Source organism: Halichoeres trimaculatus, unplaced genomic scaffold, assembly GCF_033239565.1.
Source record: "Halichoeres trimaculatus isolate MK-OKI-2021-1 unplaced genomic scaffold, fHalTri1.1 fHalTri1_scaffold_14, whole genome shotgun sequence".
Lineage (NCBI taxonomy): Eukaryota > Metazoa > Chordata > Actinopteri > Labriformes > Labridae > Halichoeres > Halichoeres trimaculatus.
This window is the reverse complement of record NW_027437192.1, coordinates 2,847,580-2,866,199: the sequence shown is the minus strand read 5'-3', so window position 1 is coordinate 2,866,199 and position 18,620 is coordinate 2,847,580. Positions and strand designations below refer to the sequence as shown.

The 18,620-nt window shown below is 42.8% G+C and overlaps 1 protein-coding gene across 2 annotated transcripts in view; it reads left to right on the top strand.

Moving 5' to 3' along the window:
* grin2da (glutamate receptor, ionotropic, N-methyl D-aspartate 2D, a) overlaps positions 1 to 18,349 on the top strand; it is a 317,004-nt gene extending 298,655 nt beyond the window's left edge. For both annotated transcript variants that reach the window (XM_074686909.1, XM_074686908.1), the window contains 3 exons: positions 847 to 908; positions 1,401 to 1,571; positions 10,731 to 18,349. In XM_074686909.1, the coding sequence (XP_074543010.1) occupies positions 847 to 908; positions 1,401 to 1,571; positions 10,731 to 13,883 (3,386 nt within the window). In that variant the 3' untranslated portion in view covers positions 13,884 to 18,349. The remainder of the gene's footprint in view (positions 1 to 846; positions 909 to 1,400; positions 1,572 to 10,730) is intronic.
* The last annotated feature ends 271 nt before the right edge of the window (positions 18,350 to 18,620 follow it).

The following is an 18,620-nucleotide window of genomic DNA, read 5'->3' as shown; positions in this document are numbered from 1 at the left end:
AACTTGTTCCAAGCAATTCAGAACCTATTTTTGTCTCTAAGTAACTTGAAACAAGACATTTTTCTGGACTAGTCAGGTAATTGTGGCTCATATTAAGTCGAATAAGACATTTTCTACTGAAAATAAGACAAAAATAATTTATAAGATTTCTGTTTTTTGCAGTGTATGGAATGTTAGGACTCATGGTCTCGTTTGGTCCGGGAGACACAAAAAAATTAACCCCTTTAGGATGAGAAAAACACTCCTTCTCTTCAGGTCTGGGCCCAGCTCACCCTGTCAGGATTCTGGTTTGGAAAGCCACCCAATCACTTCACATTATCCCACTTTTCAGGTGTGTGATCAGGTTTTTCCTTTTCTGCCATGAATCCATCACAGTCTTGGGTATCGGTCGATCACGATCAAGTTTTAGTCTCTAACGAGCTGCTGGTTGTTTCCTCCAAACTGATGTTAGACGAAACAAGCTTCCGCACAACATAAAAACCTGAGTTTTCTTATCTTTCCTTGTTTTTTTCTCCATCTTTGGTTTCTTCCTTTCTTCGTCCAGTTCATCTCGACACAGCGTCTCTCCTGTGGTCTCACGCTGAGTCCCATCACGTTTCCTTTGCATTCTGAGAGTGACACAATGAACTGTCTTCATCCTCCTCCTCTCATCACTTCTTCTGCTTTTCCTGCTCATTTTTTTTCCTTCCACAGGGATCAAACGTGTTATTCTGGTAACAAAGGGGAAGTAATCCTCTTTAAAAATGATTTCTTTTGGATGGCGCTGTGGTTGAAACTCCTTCTGTCTTTTTGTTTTTATCCAAATCCATTTTTAACCTTGTTGTTTCTCCGTCTTCTGTCTTGCAGATGAGATTGACATGTTGGAGCGACTCTGGCTGTCGGGGATCTGTCACAACGATAAGATTGAGGTATGACGTCTTCTGTTACAGTGCCGTCAGATGGAGGGAGAAGAAGCGAAGGTGTAAAACACTCCTGAACAAATGTCTGAACATGACCAGGCTGCAAATATCTCCCAGGCTTTGATATAAAACCATAACAATCACTCATTCATGAGAGGAAACTTCCTGGCTGCTGCAGCTGATGAGCGCTGACTCTGGATAAATGAAGTTGCCTGGTGAGCTCTTTGTTTGATGTGAAGAGGATATTTAGCGGTGACTGGCGTGTTTTGGTCAGAGGCTCTAAATATCACATATGGGTGCTCCGACATCCAGTGACAGCAAAGGATTCACGTTTATACCGCTGCTGGTAATTAACTTTTTATCTGCTGTCTGGGAGACAAATAGGCTCCAGTTGGTAATAAATAAACTCTCCTGTCTCCTCTCCTCTCTGCTTTCCTTTCTCCCTTCCTTCCTCACTTTCTTTCCTCCCTTCATCAAACTCTTTCCATCCCTTTTTTTCAGGTGATGAGCAGTAAGCTGGACATTGACAACATGGCAGGAGTTTTCTACATGCTGCTGGTGGCCATGGGCCTGAGCCTCCTGGTTTTTGCCTGGGAGCACCTGGTTTACTGGAAACTACGGCACTGCGTGAAGAGATCCGGAGGGATGGACTTTCTCCTGGCTCTCAGCAGGGTGAGCAAACCCACCAAAAACGGTCGATTAATGACATGAAACTGGGAAGTTTCCTCATTATCATCCACCAAAATGTGTTGTACTCTAAACTACAAACTGAGTTCACAAACTTTAAATGTTGTCACCGTTCAAACAATAACATGAGGTATCTACAAATAAAAACAGAAACAAATCAAAAGCGAGCCTTGGTAAGAGACACGTCTTGACGTCTCACAGGAAATGAAACAGTGTCTTCATCCCCGCCTAAAAAAACTGTACCGATTCAGGCCACAGGTGTCACTGCCACTCAGTGCCAAATAGAAAGTCGCCGCAGACCCTTTAATAATGAAAATAATAATTAGTCATGTGTGCATTATACCAGACCTGATCAAAATCTGAAGACCAGTGGAAAAATTGCTAGAATATCCATTCTGCACATTTGGACCTTAATGAGGTTTTAAGTAGAGCTACAATATGCAAAAGCAAGAAGATGGAGTGTCACAAAAAAAAAATTGGTGCTTGTATTAAAAAAAAAAAAAAACTGAAATACTTTATCCCCTGATCAAAAGTTAAAAACCACAGGCTGCTAAAGCCAAAATCTGTTCCAAATGTTCATTTCCTGTCAGGCATTCTCACGGTCAGTCCCTCCTGATGGCTAAAGCTAAGAAACTGTCTCTTCTTGAACGTGGTCAGATCGTCGAGCTGCATCAGCAAGGCCTCTCTCAGCGTGCCATTGCTGCTGAAGTTGGACACAGTAAGACAGTCATTCTACATTTTCTGAAAGATCCTGAGCATTATGGGACAACAAAGTCAAGGTAGACCCAAAAAATTACACCTGCGCTGAGCCGGAGGATCTGATTGGCTGTCCATCAAGACACAGGGCGGTTCTCCACCCAAATTAAGGCCCTTACTGGAGCCGACTGCAGCGCAACAACCATCAGACGACATCTGCAGGAAAAGAGTTTCAAAAAAAAAACAAAAAACAATTCAAAGACCTCGTCTCCTTCAATGCCACAAAACTGCCCGTTCAGACTTTGCCAGGGAGCATCATGGGACATTGAAAGGTGGAAAAAAGTTTGATTCTCTGATGAGAAAAGTGTCACCTTGACGGTCCAGATGGCTTCAACGTTACTGACATGACGAGGAGATCCCACCTGAGATGTTTTCTACCCGGCACAGCAGAGGGGGTCCATCATGATCTGGGGCTTTTTCATTCAGTGAACTCTGGAGCTTCAGGTGGAGCAGGGTGGTCAAACGGCGGCTGGTTACGTGCAGATGTTGCAGCGGGCGTCCTTCATGACTGAGGGCCCTGGTCTGTGTGGGAACAGCTGGTTTTTCAACAGGACAACGCTGCAGGTCACAATGCTGGCTGGATGAAGGACTTCTTCGGGGAGAATAACATCACTCTTTGGATCATCCAACATGTTCCCCTGATTTAAATCCAACAGAGAACATTTAGGGATGGATGGCAAGAGGAGTTTATAAAAAAGGCCGTCAGTTCCAGACAGTTGATGCCCTTCATGATAAAATACCAAACTTGACCCCCAACATTCCATATTATGCTCTCTAGCGCCACCTAGGCACTCAAAAACACTCTAAAATGGCTCTAATGGGCGGTAAGAATGTCTTAGAGAGATGAAACCAACGTCAAAATGTAAGTCTCATTGAGATGCACAAAAAGGTAGAAGACACCATGGCCCTATCTCACACAGGAAGCCGGCAATTTGCCTTTCAAAAGAAGATTTTGCTGCATTTTTACCCTTTTTACAAAAATGATCTTCTCTGAAACCATAAGTGTTATTGGCTTGAAATTCGCTCACATGACAGACTAGACCCTGCTTTACAAAATTTGTTGTGGAAGTTGTTATATCGAATCCGGTTTTTAAATGGTGAGCCTTCAAAGTTGGTGAGCCCTCCCAGCTCCCTCCATTAAAATACATGGGATTTCTAAATCCTGCCCATGCAGACTGACGCATTGGGGCCTCTAGTCAAAAAAAGTGAAAGCTGTACAGCTTTAAAAATGTCATGAATGGATTCTTGGCTAAATTTCCGAAAAAAAATATCTAATTTTTTACACATTTGGGTAAAATCGTGGCCTCTGTATGGAGTTGTTTCCAATTTTTTTGTGAATTTGAATCCTCCCTCTGCTGCATCAGTTCTGTGATGATGTCACATTGATTAGGAGTTCCGTGATGATGTCACACACTAATTAGGAGTTCCGTGCAGCTGGTCATGTGACTCAGCAGAGGAAATAATACATGGTATCAACTGTTATAGCACTAGGAGGGCCAGAAAGGGATGAAACCCTGACAGTGGTCTGAATTGCTTGTAAAAGGTAAAAACAATCTGCCAATGAAACAAGAGAAATTTGCTTTAAACTAGACTACTGTCTTAATACAAGTAACTTTCTTTTTTTCCATTGACAAATTTTTTAACTTTTTACAAGAAATTCAGACCTCATTTTTGTCTTTAAATAACTTGAAACAAGATATTTTTTTGGACTGGTCAAGTGAATGTGGCTCAGATAAAGTCTAAAAAGACATTTTCTACTGAAAATAAGACAAAAACACTTGAAAAGATTAAAAATTTTTGCAGTGCAGGTATTTGATTATGTCACGGGTTTTGGCAGCTGGTAATCGCGCTACATTTAATGAACCTTGACGTATTAAGTCAAAACTTTGAAACACTTCCGCAGCTGATCCCACTCGTTCCCCCATCCCCAACCTGCCGGAGAGGACGGGAACCAATCAGTGGAACAAACTGTGTTTTGATAGCAGAGGGTGAGCTTCAGGAGCGAGTCATAAACTGAAGCAGGAGCAGGTGTTGGGATAAAGCTGAAACTTTGAAGCACCTCTTCTCCTCCTCTAACAGATTGATGAGAAAAACGAGGATCCCGCTCCGTTTGCAGCCCGAGGCTCACTCCATTAAACGCAGATACACATGTAGGAAGGTTAATGAACAGGTTCCAGATACAATCAGGAAATGGATTGCCCAAAAGTAGGTGCCACTCAATATTACTACGTCTTCTTGGCACTGAGAGGGAGCAGCCAGGTGGAGCCAAAAGAAATATCAATGGTATTTATCCTTGGAGCGGTGCCAGGCGGAGGCCGAAGGGTCCAGAGGAGAGTGATCACCCAGTTGTTGCACAGCTATTTCCTTTCAGAGCCAAGACGGTTTCTGTTTGCTCAGCGCCTGGAGATATTAAGAGCAGAATCTGAGACAGACTTACAGGAGCTGAAAGGCGAGAGGAGGCAAAAAGAGGAAGGTATTAAAGCAAGAAGTGATAAAATGTGCAAATCAAAGGGACGTAAAGAGGGAGGATTGAGACGAGCTGAGGTGGAAAGGAGGGGGAACTCAGGTTTGTCAGAAGATGCTGTGGTGAAATGTTTGTTCAAATCTCTTTTTTTTCTAGGGGCAGGACAAACATTTTAGAAGGACAATAATAAAATCTAAATTTCTTCTTTTAAAGCTGAAAATAGGATCTCAAAGTGTTATAATTACACGGTAAAAAGGCTGGATTTTTTCTTGTTTTCTGCTTGTTTACAAAGAGCCAACATGAGTCAAACCGAAGCTTTAACTTTTTTTTTTAAGCCCTAAGAAAATTTCTTGTAAATTTTCAAGTATTTATTACAGCTGCTATGAGGAGGATCTGTTTCAATGTGACTGCGTCGCCACCTTCTGGCCCGGAGTCTCGCGTACACTGTCATAAAAATATGACATATAACCAGGCGTGTTTGGAAGCTGGTGGAAAAATGAGAAATTCTTACTTCCTGTTTCTTCTTAACAGGTACAGTGAAAAAAACTGAAATCGGTAACACTCTACTTTAGAGGTCCACAAATTTTATTACATTTAGTTAATAACATAATAATATAATTAGGGCTGTGATATTTACGCGTTTATTAGATTAATTAATTACACCACACATTAACCCGTTATAAAAATCAACGCAAGATTAACTCATGGGCTGCCAGCCATTTTCAGAGCATCTTGAATGATCTTTTAAGACCCAAATAACAATGTTTTCTCTGACCATATAAACACCAAAGCTACTTAAGAAGAGTGGACTCTCTTCTTTTATGTCTCTCTTTCTGTTTTTGGTCCAAAAAATAGAAGTGTCAAACTTTTTTGATCGTGTTCATCTCAGGCGCTCCATCCTTTGATCCTCTTTATGATCTCCGTCGTCTTTCCTCACGATGGCGCCGCTCTTTCTCTCTGAACTACAGCGACACATCCCCAGTTGGAGCGTGAGCTGCCTGAACTTTTCTGACTCGCAGCGTCTCGCTGTGTCTCTGTCATCTCACATCTTCTCCTCATATCCATGCTGAGCTCTCGTCCAAAGAGCACACCGCTCTCACCCACAGTAGTTTACGAGCAGGATTTTGATTGACAAGCCCTACCAGACCCCGCCTCCGTCCGCTGAAAAATATAATTTATTTTTATAGTCAGTACACAGTAATCCAATGCCAATGGCAGGGAACACGGACATTTTAATTAATATTGTCCATGAGAAAAAAAAGGGTTTAAAAATCTTTTTTTTTCATGTATTCATTCCATTAGTCACGCACTATAATTTTGTAATGCCCTAAATTCAAATTCTTTATGTGGGACCTTAAGCAGATTTAAGATTAAAATGTGATAAATTAGAATAATTGATCACAAATCCTGTAATTGATTAGATTATTTTTTAATCTCTCCACAAAAAAAAAAAATCTTCTGAACAAAATAAACAGGATTTTCTTGTTTAAACTTGTGTATGAGAATATTCAATGATTTAGTCTTCTACCAAAATCTGTTTGAATTGAAAAGTGTTGCTCCTGATGTTGAATATTGATGTGATTAAAATGCGATTAATTACGATTAATTAATTACAAATGGCGTAATTTGTTTGATTAATTTTGTTAATCAATAATTATAATATAATTATTTAAACAAAGTTTTTCTTATTTCTTCGAAATTACCCCTGAAATTTCATGAGAATTTGGTGAAAATTAGCACATAAGTTCTGGCCAGATTCTGTTTTGCAGTGCGCCTGTACCTGCAGTGTCTATCACAATCAGGTAAAGCCACAGGCAAGCTTCCTGTTAAACGTCTCAGAACCACGTACATGCTCATTGAAGCTGCACACGAACTTCCTGTTTTCTGCTAAAACTGCTTCTGCAAGTGAAGAAAATTTTAATTCCTCACACTATCAATAATAAATGACCAAAAAAGATACAAAAAATAATATCATGAATCCTTCACTTCAGTGTATTTACAGTTTTTTTCTAACACCGGCTATTTGTAGCGCTACTTGCAGCATGATGCTACGACGTATCCGTAGGCTAACGTGACAACAAGCTAACTGTCAGTTCGTACAGGAGCTTAGAAGCCGTCCACACAAAATGCTAACTGCTGCATGTGGGTTGGAATGTACAGTAGCTCAAACAGATTAGCCCTTTTAGTCGTTAGCTTGTGCTCTATCTCTCTCCTGTTTCTCTTTCTTCTGCTCTTCTGTCCTTTTTCTGTCTGACAGTTAGGCTCCAGTGTCCACCATCACTACAAAATTAATCACATTAGCATTTTGAAATAACCTGTAATCTGTAATATTGGTGCTGATAATCTCATTTTAAAGTGTGGATTAGGATCAGGCAGAAATCTTAAAAGGAGACTTCTCAAGACCACTTTGAAACCCCACAGCCCCTTTAAATAAATATCTGAAACTAACGCTGTTTCGTGATAGTATAACTTGCATAAATTGATGATAGATGAAAACTCGTGTCCCCTGCAGACTCTTTGGCGTACCCTCTTTCTTCTCTTTACTTATTCAGACTCTATCAGAAAATGCCCTTGCATGAGCAGACTCCTCTCTTATCTGTAGCATTCCTCATCCTAAGAATAAAAACATCAAAACCATGCACAGGGGACTCCCAGGACCAGCTAGCATCTATCTTCCCTACCTGTATCCTGTGCATGTTTTAAAGCCTCAGCAGCCGCTCCCTGCGGCTTCCTTTAACCCAATCAGTGACTCACCGGAGTTTCAATTTCACAGTGTGCTGCGCCCTTCGCTCTGCGGGCTGTGATAGCACTTCTGCAGCCTCTGGGACTGCTGATTCACGAGTCCGGAAGGGCCATTATTAGAGTCTCTATCAGATCTGTGTCCCAGCGGGAAGCAGGGATCTACAGGAAGCCCCACACATTGAGTCATTAAGATATGACAGATATGGATGGATATTATTAATCATCTTCAGCACAGAGGAATAATAGAGTCTTTGAGATTTACATGGCCCGTCTCAGTACAGCTAATTGAGTCCCATCCATCCACAGTGAGGTGTAAACACACAGAGACAGAGATAGATCATCTCACTGATCGTGTTTTTAAATTGATTCTGGCTGGATGTTCATCTTTCAGATTTCTAAATGTTTTGTTTCATGTTTTATTCAAACCAAACATCTCTGGGTGTTGCAGCACAGATTAAAAAGTCAGGCCTGTTTCAACATGCGTCTTTGGCGCAGTACATTAAAAACAAACAAGAATGAAATGTCTCATTTAAGATTTAGCATCAACAAAAAGCAGCTCCAAGATGTTAAAAATGGAGTTTTCGACATTGACAAGTTAGTGCAAACATTAAAAAAAGAAAAACCCTTAAAAAAGCAAAAAGAGTTCTCTCACGATTGGTTTCTTTCGTTGAATATTTCTCCGACATATAAAGTGATTGATCCTCAAAGATTCTTGGAACAAGTTTACGGCTTCATTCGCAGTCAATCAATGTGTCTCGAGACATCCCAAGACGTCTTAATAACCAAAATCAAGACGTCTGAAGACATCTTAAGACACAGATTTGAAGGATGCACCTAAGGATGGGTAAAAAATATTGATGAATCGATGCATCGATATATTGCCTCACCCAATGCAGTGTCAATTCAGTAAATCCTCTGAATCGTGTGGACAAGGGCCATGAAAGACCAAACAACAACAAAAAAAATGTCAGCCAAATCAGCAGCAGAAGCATAAAGATAGATCCTTCAGCTTTAAAGTCTGATGTTCAGGTTGTTTTATTGCTTTAAAAGGTGAGGGGACAGGACACATATGTTTACACAGGGCATGGAAATCAATAATGGAAGCATTTAAATCAGTATCGAATTGAATTGTTAGGTTCTTAGCTATACCCAGCCCTAGATGCACGCAGATAGATTTTTGTGTCTTGAAGACATTAGGTGTCTTAAAACATCTTAAGACAAAGAAAACTTGTCTTAAGATCTCTTAGGACACTCAATGTCTCAGGCAGAAGCTCAGAGGGAATCGAGTGTTTGCTGTTGTGGCTCATAAACTTTGGAATGATTAACTACAGCATGTAAAAGAAGCCTCATCTCTGTTTTTAAATTTCTTCTTAAAATACACGTTTTTTTCCTCTGGCTTTAAACACACAATAATCTCAGATTCTATGTATTTTAATTTATTTCATTTTATTTTACTTTATTTAATTTTATTTTATTTTATTTTATTTTATTATTTGATTGCTCTTTTGGTACCTTTTAAAGGGTTTTTTTAATTATTATATTTTATGTTTTACTTTTTTTTCTTAATTGTTTGTTGTATTTCACATGAAGTGTTTCTTTTGTCTCATGTAAGCCATGTATTTTATTTTATTTTATTTCATTTTATTATTTGATTGCTCTTTTGGTGCCTTTTAAAGTTTTTTTTTTTATTTATTTCATGTCTTATTTTTTTCTCTAAATTGTTTGTTGTATTTCACATGAAGTGTTTCTTTTGTCTCATGTCAGCCATTTATTTTATTTTATTTTGTTTTATTTTATTTTATTTTATTTTATTTCATTTTATTATTTGATTGCTCTTTTGGTGCCTTTTAAAGTTTTTTTTTTTATTTATTTCATGTCTTATTTTTTTCTCTAAATTGTTTGTTGTATTTCACATGAAGTGTTTCTTTTGTCTCATGTCAGCCATTTATTTTATTTTATTTTGTTTTATTTTATTTTATTTTATTTTATTTCATTTTATTATTTGATTGCTCTTTTGGTGCCTTTTAAAGTTTTTTTTTTTATTTATTTCATGTCTTATTTTTTTCTCTAAATTGTTTGTTGTATTTCACATGAAGTGTTTCTTTTGTCTCATGTCAGCCATTTATTTTATTTTATTTTGTTTTATTTTATTTTATTTTATTTTATTTTATTGCATTTTGTTTTATTTTATTTTAGTTTATTTTATTTTATTATCTAATTTTTCTGTACAGCACTTTGGTCAACAGCATCTGTTTTTAAAGTGCTTAACTAATAATGTTCGATTGGATTGGATTAAATGCGGAGGGGCTGAAAATGCTGTAGTAAGCATGCCAGGCCTGTAGGTGGCGCTATAACTATCTTGTCTTGAAGTAGAGTTGAGCTGATTATCTGGTGTATTGGTGAATGCGAAGAGCAGAAGTGGAGAAAGAGATGCACATTTTGTTAAAGACAGTCAGCAGATTCAACAACACAAGCTCAACACGGTAGTTTGCGGCGATCATAACAGCGGTACTGTTGTACTGTCTATGCACATATGCGGCAGCGTTTCAGGAAAAATCCACTCTGGAAGCTGTTTTCAAAATTGTGCGTTTCAGGTCGGCTAAAACGCTGTTTCTGTGTAAACAAGAGGCTGAAACGCAACAACACTTTTGCACTCTATCCTAAAACAGTTGTCGCGTTTACTTGTTGAATGCAAAAAGTCACAAAAAACAGATCCCACAGATAATCTCACATAAGGTGGTCAAAGACAGAAAAAACAAGCAAAGAAGAGAAAAAGTAAACGGTTCCGTAACTGTTAGCTACTAACTTTGAATCTGTGTTTAGGCTCCTATAGTCTATGTGAGGAAAAGGTCCTGTTTTAATCTAAACTGTGGTGAAAAGTGTCTCCTAAAGGAAATGTTGGAACATTTGGGTAAGCAGCGACATGAAATCGATAGGGTAAGAACTGGTTCACTGTGCCTGCTTCTTTTAAAGATCTGAACATCCTTTTGATTATAGTGTTACAACTAAATCAAGGGAAGGACCAGCAGTTTTCTAAAGAAAGCTTTCATTTGGTTTAGTAACAGTCAAATCAAACTGCCTTACAGGTTTTCTCTTTGTGTGTCTCCACTACGCACATCATCTTCACACCACCTGACAGCCCGTCGGTCTAATTATCGTCTCTCTTTCATCTCTCCCCACAGGGAATGTACAGTTGCTGTCAGTTTGAGGATGAGACCGCACCAGGAGGTAGAAAGAGCTCTCTGCCCCAGTACCACACCATGACCGCGATGCCTACCGGACCCCAACAACACCTTGTTACAGCCACAATAAACAACACGACTGCCATTGCCATGGTGCAGCAGCAGCAGCAACAGAAGCACCACCAACAACAGCAGCAAGGGCCGACGTACACAACTATGCTGCCAGGGACTCCTCCACCCACGGGACACTCCGCTATGGCTCTGGGACCCTCAAACAGCCCCTTGCTCGAAGGCCCCATGCCTTGCTCCACCTTCTTGCCTCGGCATGACCGCAGACTTGCTGTGGTCGACCGCTGGAACAGACCAAAGCCGGAGAAAGTCCTGAGCCAGGGCAGCAGTGGAGGAGTGGGTGTAGGAGGGATAGCAGGAGGGATCACTGAACTCCAGGCTCAGCAGCAGTTCCAGCAAAACCTTGGACAGCACTGGAGCCTGCAAGGAGGAGTTGCGGGAGGAGCAGGCGGAGGTGACACAGGACTAGATGAGTATAAGCGCTATTATGGTCCAATAGATCCAGAGGGGCTTGGCGCTACCTCTGAGCAACATGCAGGAGGCGTCCAGCAGACTCCCAAAGCTAATCCTCGAGGCCCAAAAGCCTCTGGGATGCCACGCCTGCCCCCCAAAGGCCCTCAGCAAGGCCCAGGGAGCCTAATCTCAAAACCGCCTCCACCGCTACCATCGTCCCCACGAAGACCGCCTTTCTGGAGACGTGGAAGCCTAGCTCAGGCCAGGAGGAAAGGATCTGGAGGTCCCCTGTACGAGAATATTCTGCCTCTTGGGAGACGAGGCGGAGGGAGGTACGGAGTGGGCGATGGAGGTGGAAGGCGAGGGCGACGTCCTCCTCCACCTCCGCCTCTGCCTGTCCCCCTTTCGTCCCCGACACACACTCCTACCACACCCTCCTCGCCGTGTCGTTTCTACTCTACCTGCTCTAGTGCCTCGTCATCCTCCTCCTCCTCTACATCCTCATCATCCTCCTCGTCATCCTCCGTTTCACTTTCTCGCTCGAATTCTCCCTCCTCGTGCTCGAGCGACAGCTCTTACAACTCCTCGCTCAGTTTCAGATACAGAGCAGGGGACCGGGAGTTCACGGTGGATGAAGATTATGACTCAGACCTGCTAACGGAGGAGTCCAGCCTCCTCTTGGGCTCACGGAGGAAGATTCGTTCACGTCGCATGTCATCGCGCTCACTCCCTTGCAGCCCACCACCTCCACCGATCCCGCCCCGGAAGCCGCGTCCTCTCAAGGACTACGGCCGAGAAAGAACAGGCAGCCAGTTAGCGCAACTGCAGGAGTGGTGGGCGTCGTGGGGAGACAGAGAAAGAGTGAGGGGAGGAACAACCGGCCGGGGCGACGGAGGAGTGGGCAGAGAGGAGAAACGGCACAACAAGGAGCGAGAGCGTGAGAGGAAGAGGAGGAAGAAAGGGCGAAAGAAGAAGAAGAGGGAAGAAAGGGAGCGGGAAAGAGAGCGAAAGCGGCGCAAAGCAAAGAAGAAGAAGAAAAAAGAGGATAAGATTCGGAAAAGAGAGCGGAAGAGATCGGAGCAGGAAGGAGGAGATGTCGAGAAAAGGGAGGAACTCAAATCAGGGACCCCAGACTACCCACCGTACCCCGCCCTGAGACGAGAGTCTTTCAGAAAGAAGAGTGAGAGCTCAATCAGAAGCTATGGATGGAACATCCCGGGCGACGATGACAGGAAGGACAGAGAGGAGAAAGAAAGGGATGATGGGGAAGACAGCAGAGGGAAAGAACGACACCCCAGGCGAAGGAATAGCAAGCACTATCACGGCAGTAAGCCTTCGACATCTGTTAAGTTCTGGGGAGGGGGGAACCCGTCCTCTGACGCCATCCCATCTGCCTTTCTGCCCTTGTTGCCTGTGTCCTCCAAAAGGAGGAAAAGTAAAAGCTCTGACAGGGATGCTGTAGGGATGGAGGGGGAGAGGAGGCCGCTGTTGGGCCGGACCGGAAGAGGGGACATGCACTCCAAGGAAGAGCTGTCCTTTCACGAGTGGGAGTCTGACGTAGAGGCTGAGGAAGACGACTCTGAGCTGGAGAGGAGGAAAGCAGAGCGTAGGAAAAGGCGAGGAGGAGGAAGGACAATGTCTGATGAAGAGCAAGACAAAGTCATTGGGATTTACTCGGATGATGATGGTTCCTCTGGAGAGTTTGGGAAGTTTGAGCGGTACTGGGAGGATCACGAAGGCAGGGCGGTTGGAGGGATTGGAGGGGGAGGATGGTTTTTCAGTACCTACCCCTCGAGGGAGAAAGCAGGCAGCATCAACAGCAGAGACGACTTGTTCCTGGAGCGTGGCGAGAGGTGGGGAACAGCAGAAAGTGGATGGGGGTCTAGCGGAGGTGGTGGTGGACGAGAAAGAGGATGGGGATCAGGATCACACTGGCCTCCACCTCCTCTCACACCACCACCTCCTCGACGGTACTGGTCAGTGGACAAACTCCACATCCAGGATGAGAAGAAGAGTAAACGCAAGTCAAAGGACAAGGGAAGAGGGCACGCGGCTTGTTCCTCGTGCCATTCCCCGCGACACCATCCGCACCGTTCCTCCAAATGGGCGCGAGTCACCTCACGAAGCCAGGAGGAGCTCTACCAGCACTGCCAAAGTTTTGGTGGTCCTCTGAAGCCCAAACATGACTCCTCATCCTCCTCCAAACCGGACCGCTCACAGAACCCATCCAAATCCGGCAGCCAGTCAAACCTCAGCCTCCAGCAGCGGACACAGAGAGCCGACAGGGACCGAGATCGAGGACGACAAACACCGCCACCTCCGAGCCTCATCCCTAATCTGCCACCCCCGCTCCCTGCCCTTCCTGCTCCTCCATCGTCATCCCATTCGATCCACGCTCCTCCCCCTACCTCGTCCTCCTCGGTCTCCTCTCCTTCTGTGGTCTCATCCACCCCGGGGGCACCTCAGCCCTCATCCATGGCTTCGGCAAGTGCTAAACTACAGTACCAGAGACTGCGCTCTGTACCTCAGCCCCAGAGGTTTCCTCAGTCCCCCCATTTACCACTCAAAGCCAAGAGCCTTTGCTCACGGAGGGGCTCGGCCCACTTCTCCAGTGTGGAGAGTGAGGTTTGAAGTTCAGCAATGTATCCCTGCGAGGCCGACCCTCGATGGGGGATCTGGATCTGTGGCTGCAAAGCTGAGTCCGTACCTGAACGCACTGAGCCCTTTCCTAAAGTTCTGCACAAACAAACAATCCAGAAAGCCAAACAAGCCCCGTGGGGCGGGTCAAAGGGAAAAAGGAGCACTCCTTTGCTTACTGTTATTTTTTCATGCCTCTCAGTATGTGAAAGACTACAACCACTGGAACAACTTGCATTCTTTACTGGGTACACCAATACTTTAAAAAAAGGTACAACAGAAGGAGTCTCCTTTGCTAAAGCTAGTAAAGGGCTTTCAATGTTGAAGCAAAGTGGTAGTTTGTATTCAGAGGATTCTTAATGCTTACTGAGGGCTCAGGAACTTTGTAGTACTGTATGCCTGCTGCTCTCAGAAGCCTTTAACACAGAACAGTGTTCTTATTTTTCCCTTAAACAAATTGCTTACCCCTACGTTCCTTTTTCCCTCAACAAACTGTTTACATCCCCGCAGAACTGTGACGCCCATATCAAGGCAGCCGTGTTGTGTATGATCAAAACGTTCTTGTTTAGAAGGAGAGGTGGATGCTAACACCTTGTCTTTTCTGTGTTTTTCATGCTCTCTTTCCTGTCCTCTTTTACCCCATCACATCTCCCACTCCTTCTTTCTTTCCCCTTTTATTTCCATCCGTCTGTCTTCATCCATCTCGTCTCTGCCTCTCCCGTCCTTCCTCCTTGGCTCCTCTCCTTGATGTGATTATTCTGTGCGTCTGTGCTTCTCTGTGTTTGTATTCTTGACAACAGGGTAAGTCAACTGTGACTGATATTCTACTGGCTTAATGAAAAGCTGAGTGCCAAACTTAAGTAGAGCTTGACATCAATCTGTACGACGTTAGCTGCTGTGTCTCTTTTTATCTCACAGAATACTTGTTATATCACACGCGAACACATATTCAAACACACTTGTACATTCATAAATTTGCGCACAGATACCTGCATCCAATCGAAACATCTCGTTCTCTTTCTTGAGCAATACATCACTCACCCTCTGATCGCGTTACAGTTTTATACTTTGACTTCTTCACTTCTGTGTTATAGTTGTTCTTAATGTTATTGATGGTGTTCTATATATCAAAACATGTATTAAGTCTAATACAATGTAAGCACTGTGCCATACTACTCGAGCTGCACATGAAAACATCCACTCAACTACCTAACAACGACAACGGAGGCCGCGTCTCTTCCCTCCCTGTATTTGACTGAATGTAAAGTCAGCCACTCGACCGGTGAGCTGCGATAATTTAGACACTTGGGGATGGAAATTGTAGCATTTATGATGGTTAGCATGACTGGCTAGCCCAGGACATACCTTGACCCAGAAGTGTCGAGTTTCTACTGAAAGAGAAGTTCCACAACCGCTCCTAACTAGGGCAAACTAATTAGTGCCAAGACTCAAAAACAGTGCGACTTTTCCAAACAAATCTTACCAACACAGGTGCGCTCACCTTCAAGACGATACACGGTGTGTCTAACATGCTAGGTGGAGCTACACCCGAGATTGATTGTCACAAGGAAAGGAATATTTCCTCATAGCCTTATGCTAACTGCTCCTGCCATGTTCTTTGTAAACGATTAAGACGTCAATCGACCCATCCACGGTTGGCTTGACGCTACCGAGAAAGAGGAGTTCAGATTGATTCCAGTTGAGAGCCGTTTTGATGTCAAGATGTGACCGTGCCTCAGTTCGCGAGCAGATTAGCCATTTTGAAGAAGATCTGAGTGAAGCTGTTCGAAGACACAATAGCACCTCCGGTGCAGACATGTTGTTTCTTAACGGAGAATTTCACACCTTGCAAATGCATAACCCAAAGCTGTTGATTTTAAGGGTTGTTAGGCCGACCGAGCTGACACCAGCAGTTACACTCCGATGTCAAGGACCTAGCTAGGCTAGCTACTAATAACCACCCAAAGTAGGACTTAGCATCGGTGGAGTTTTTATGTCGAGATAAGAGCAGCTGACGCAACTTTGTTCGTGTTTTTCAGTCGGTCACGATGCCTAAAACCATCCAACCCGTCAAGTCTGGTCAGCTCTCGTTTGCCTGGAACTGCATCTGAGCCATAATTTCCTTCAAGCCGAAGAAAACTGAACCTAAGTTTTTAACATGAACCTGTTGTGTAGAGTTTGTTTGCCTTCTTTTAGAAAAAAAAAATCTATATCTATCACATATATATATTTGTGGAGGTGGGTAGCTTTATAGAAAACTGTTGTTTAGCATTTTAATATTTGGGGATATTGTTTCTCATGCAGAGTTTATCACAGTAATAAATATTATAAAGGTTATGTGTTAATAACAATTATTCCCTCGTATTTACAAGTGACAGGGAACTTCTTTAGAACCAGTGAAACCAAGAAACCAAGTGTGGGGCAGATTTTTGTTAGCTTATTGCAATCAACAGCGAGTCCAGGAGGAGCTTGGAAAAACGGCTGATGCACACTGAGTCTGTTTTGGAAAATTTTGCTGTACAAGAACCCTAAGTCCAAAGCATACAATCTTCTCACGATACTGGAACCAAACTTTGAAAGGAGATTGTTGCAACTGGTTGTTTTCTCAGACAAACCAAATTGAAAAAATGTAAAAATGCAAAATCAAACCCAGAAAATAACCACAGACAACTTGAAACAACACGATGCTGTATTCCTTTTTTTGAATTTGCATCAAATCAGAAGAGAAATGAAATAAAAAAACGGACTCAGTGTACCTCTGCCTGAAGTGTGACATATTTTTTATGCATTCACACTCAAGTTGGCTGCCACAAACACAAACTGTCTCCACACAACCACAATTTTAATCATGAAAATGCCGCCCTGATGAAAGTTTACGGGCCGTTTTCTTTATTCCATGAATCGACTTTTTCGCTTTTTCATCTGAGAAACGAGCCACCAAATTCTCCTTCTCTCCCCACGTCTCTTTCTCCTCATGTCTATCCATTGTGTTGGTGCGTGTCTGCTGTTGTAAAGCTGGTCTGTTTTTAAAAAAGAAGAGTATCTGTGGATATATTTATTTCATCTGAAAAAAATAGCATATATAAATATATATGATAGTATATTTCAAAGCGCTAAGATATATGTTATATGAGTTTGTCTACTAAATTTTTGGGTATTATCTCGATGAATATGTCTTTTCTGTCTGTTCGTCTCTCCTCGTCTCGAAACCTCCTGCCCAGCCCGACTCCCCAGCGAAAACAGAGACCAGTACGTAACTGTGTTTTTGCTCACTTAAGACCAACCATCCGCCTCTTTTAGCTATCTACCGTAGCTAACGCTAAGATTTCAACTAAGTGACATTGTGGAGGGGTGTGCGAGTGTCTTATGACCGTGTCACTGTAGCAGTGGCGGTGTGTGTTTGTCTACCCAGAGGGGCCTTTCTTTTTGGTTTGGGCTACAGTTTAGTGACTAATTAAAACTTTTATGGATACAGCAGCTTTTACCACAACTCTCCACCCTGTTTCGGGCTCACATCGGAGCCTGGAGTTTATACCGCAGTGCAGAGTGAGGTGACCTCTTTTGAACACAATGTAGCGAGCAGCACAGGCTTTATTTTGCATCTGTCGGTAGCTGTACGCTAAACCATGCACAGCTACCCCTGCCAACCGATACGGTACATTTAGGGACTTTGAGGATGTTGTATCTGCCAAGCTGCTGTGCTGTAAAACAAAAAAAAAGGATTATACTCAACAAACGCTGTTTTCTTTTTCTTCATTTTGCAAACTGGTTGAAGCTAATACAACACATGTCAGGGGCAGGGCTAAATATGTTCGCTAGTGTGGTTTCCACGAAGGCCAAAAATGGCCGAACCGGGCTTTCTTTTGATAACATTTACGAGTAACCCCGCCTTTTTGCCAACAAGAGTGGGTTTCTACAAACATCATCCATCCTGCTCAGATCATTGGGTGGGAAACGGAAACAACACTGCCTGGGACGGACGTTTTGCCTTTTGTTTGCCTGTACCTTTACGTCTTTCTGTTACATCGTTTGAATTAGTGCGGCCACCGGGAAATCAATTTCCGACCCTTTGTTTAGAAATATACGAAGCATTTACTGGCCCCCGGCCTTGGTAAGGCCAAGTTTAGCCTCCAGTGGAAACACATTGACAGTTTCTGCCTGTACACCTCTGAACAATGTCTCAAGGCCTTGTATTAATACTGCTGTATCGACTGACTGTACCAGATGATGGCTGACTGTGCTACACTTTATTGTCAGCTCCTCACACTCACACACACACATGCACACACTGTCGATATCACATAACACACTCACAGGGACACGCTGAGGCACTAGTGTTAAGTTGTTGCCACCACTTTGCTTCTGCTTCAGCCACACTGACCCTGAGTGAGGACGCTGACAATACAGTGCTGTACTGCAAGCAGGAAAGAAATAAAAGATGATTTTAATAAAGAACTGAAACAAACGCTTCAGATTGATTTTGACTGATGATTGAGTGTCTCTGAAACACAACTGAAGAAACCAGTAGAGATGTTAGAGCAAGTGGCTCCCTGTAGATTTGAAAAAGTATTACTGAAATAGAGAATTTTAATTTTTCTTACAGAGATATTGATGAAAAAAAACATTTAAGTAAAATAAAATCATGTTTTTCAGCCCTGGTAAGAAAACTAAATCTACAAAAAGACAAATCTGGAAGAAAACAAAGAATTTAATTCTGCATGGATGGATTTA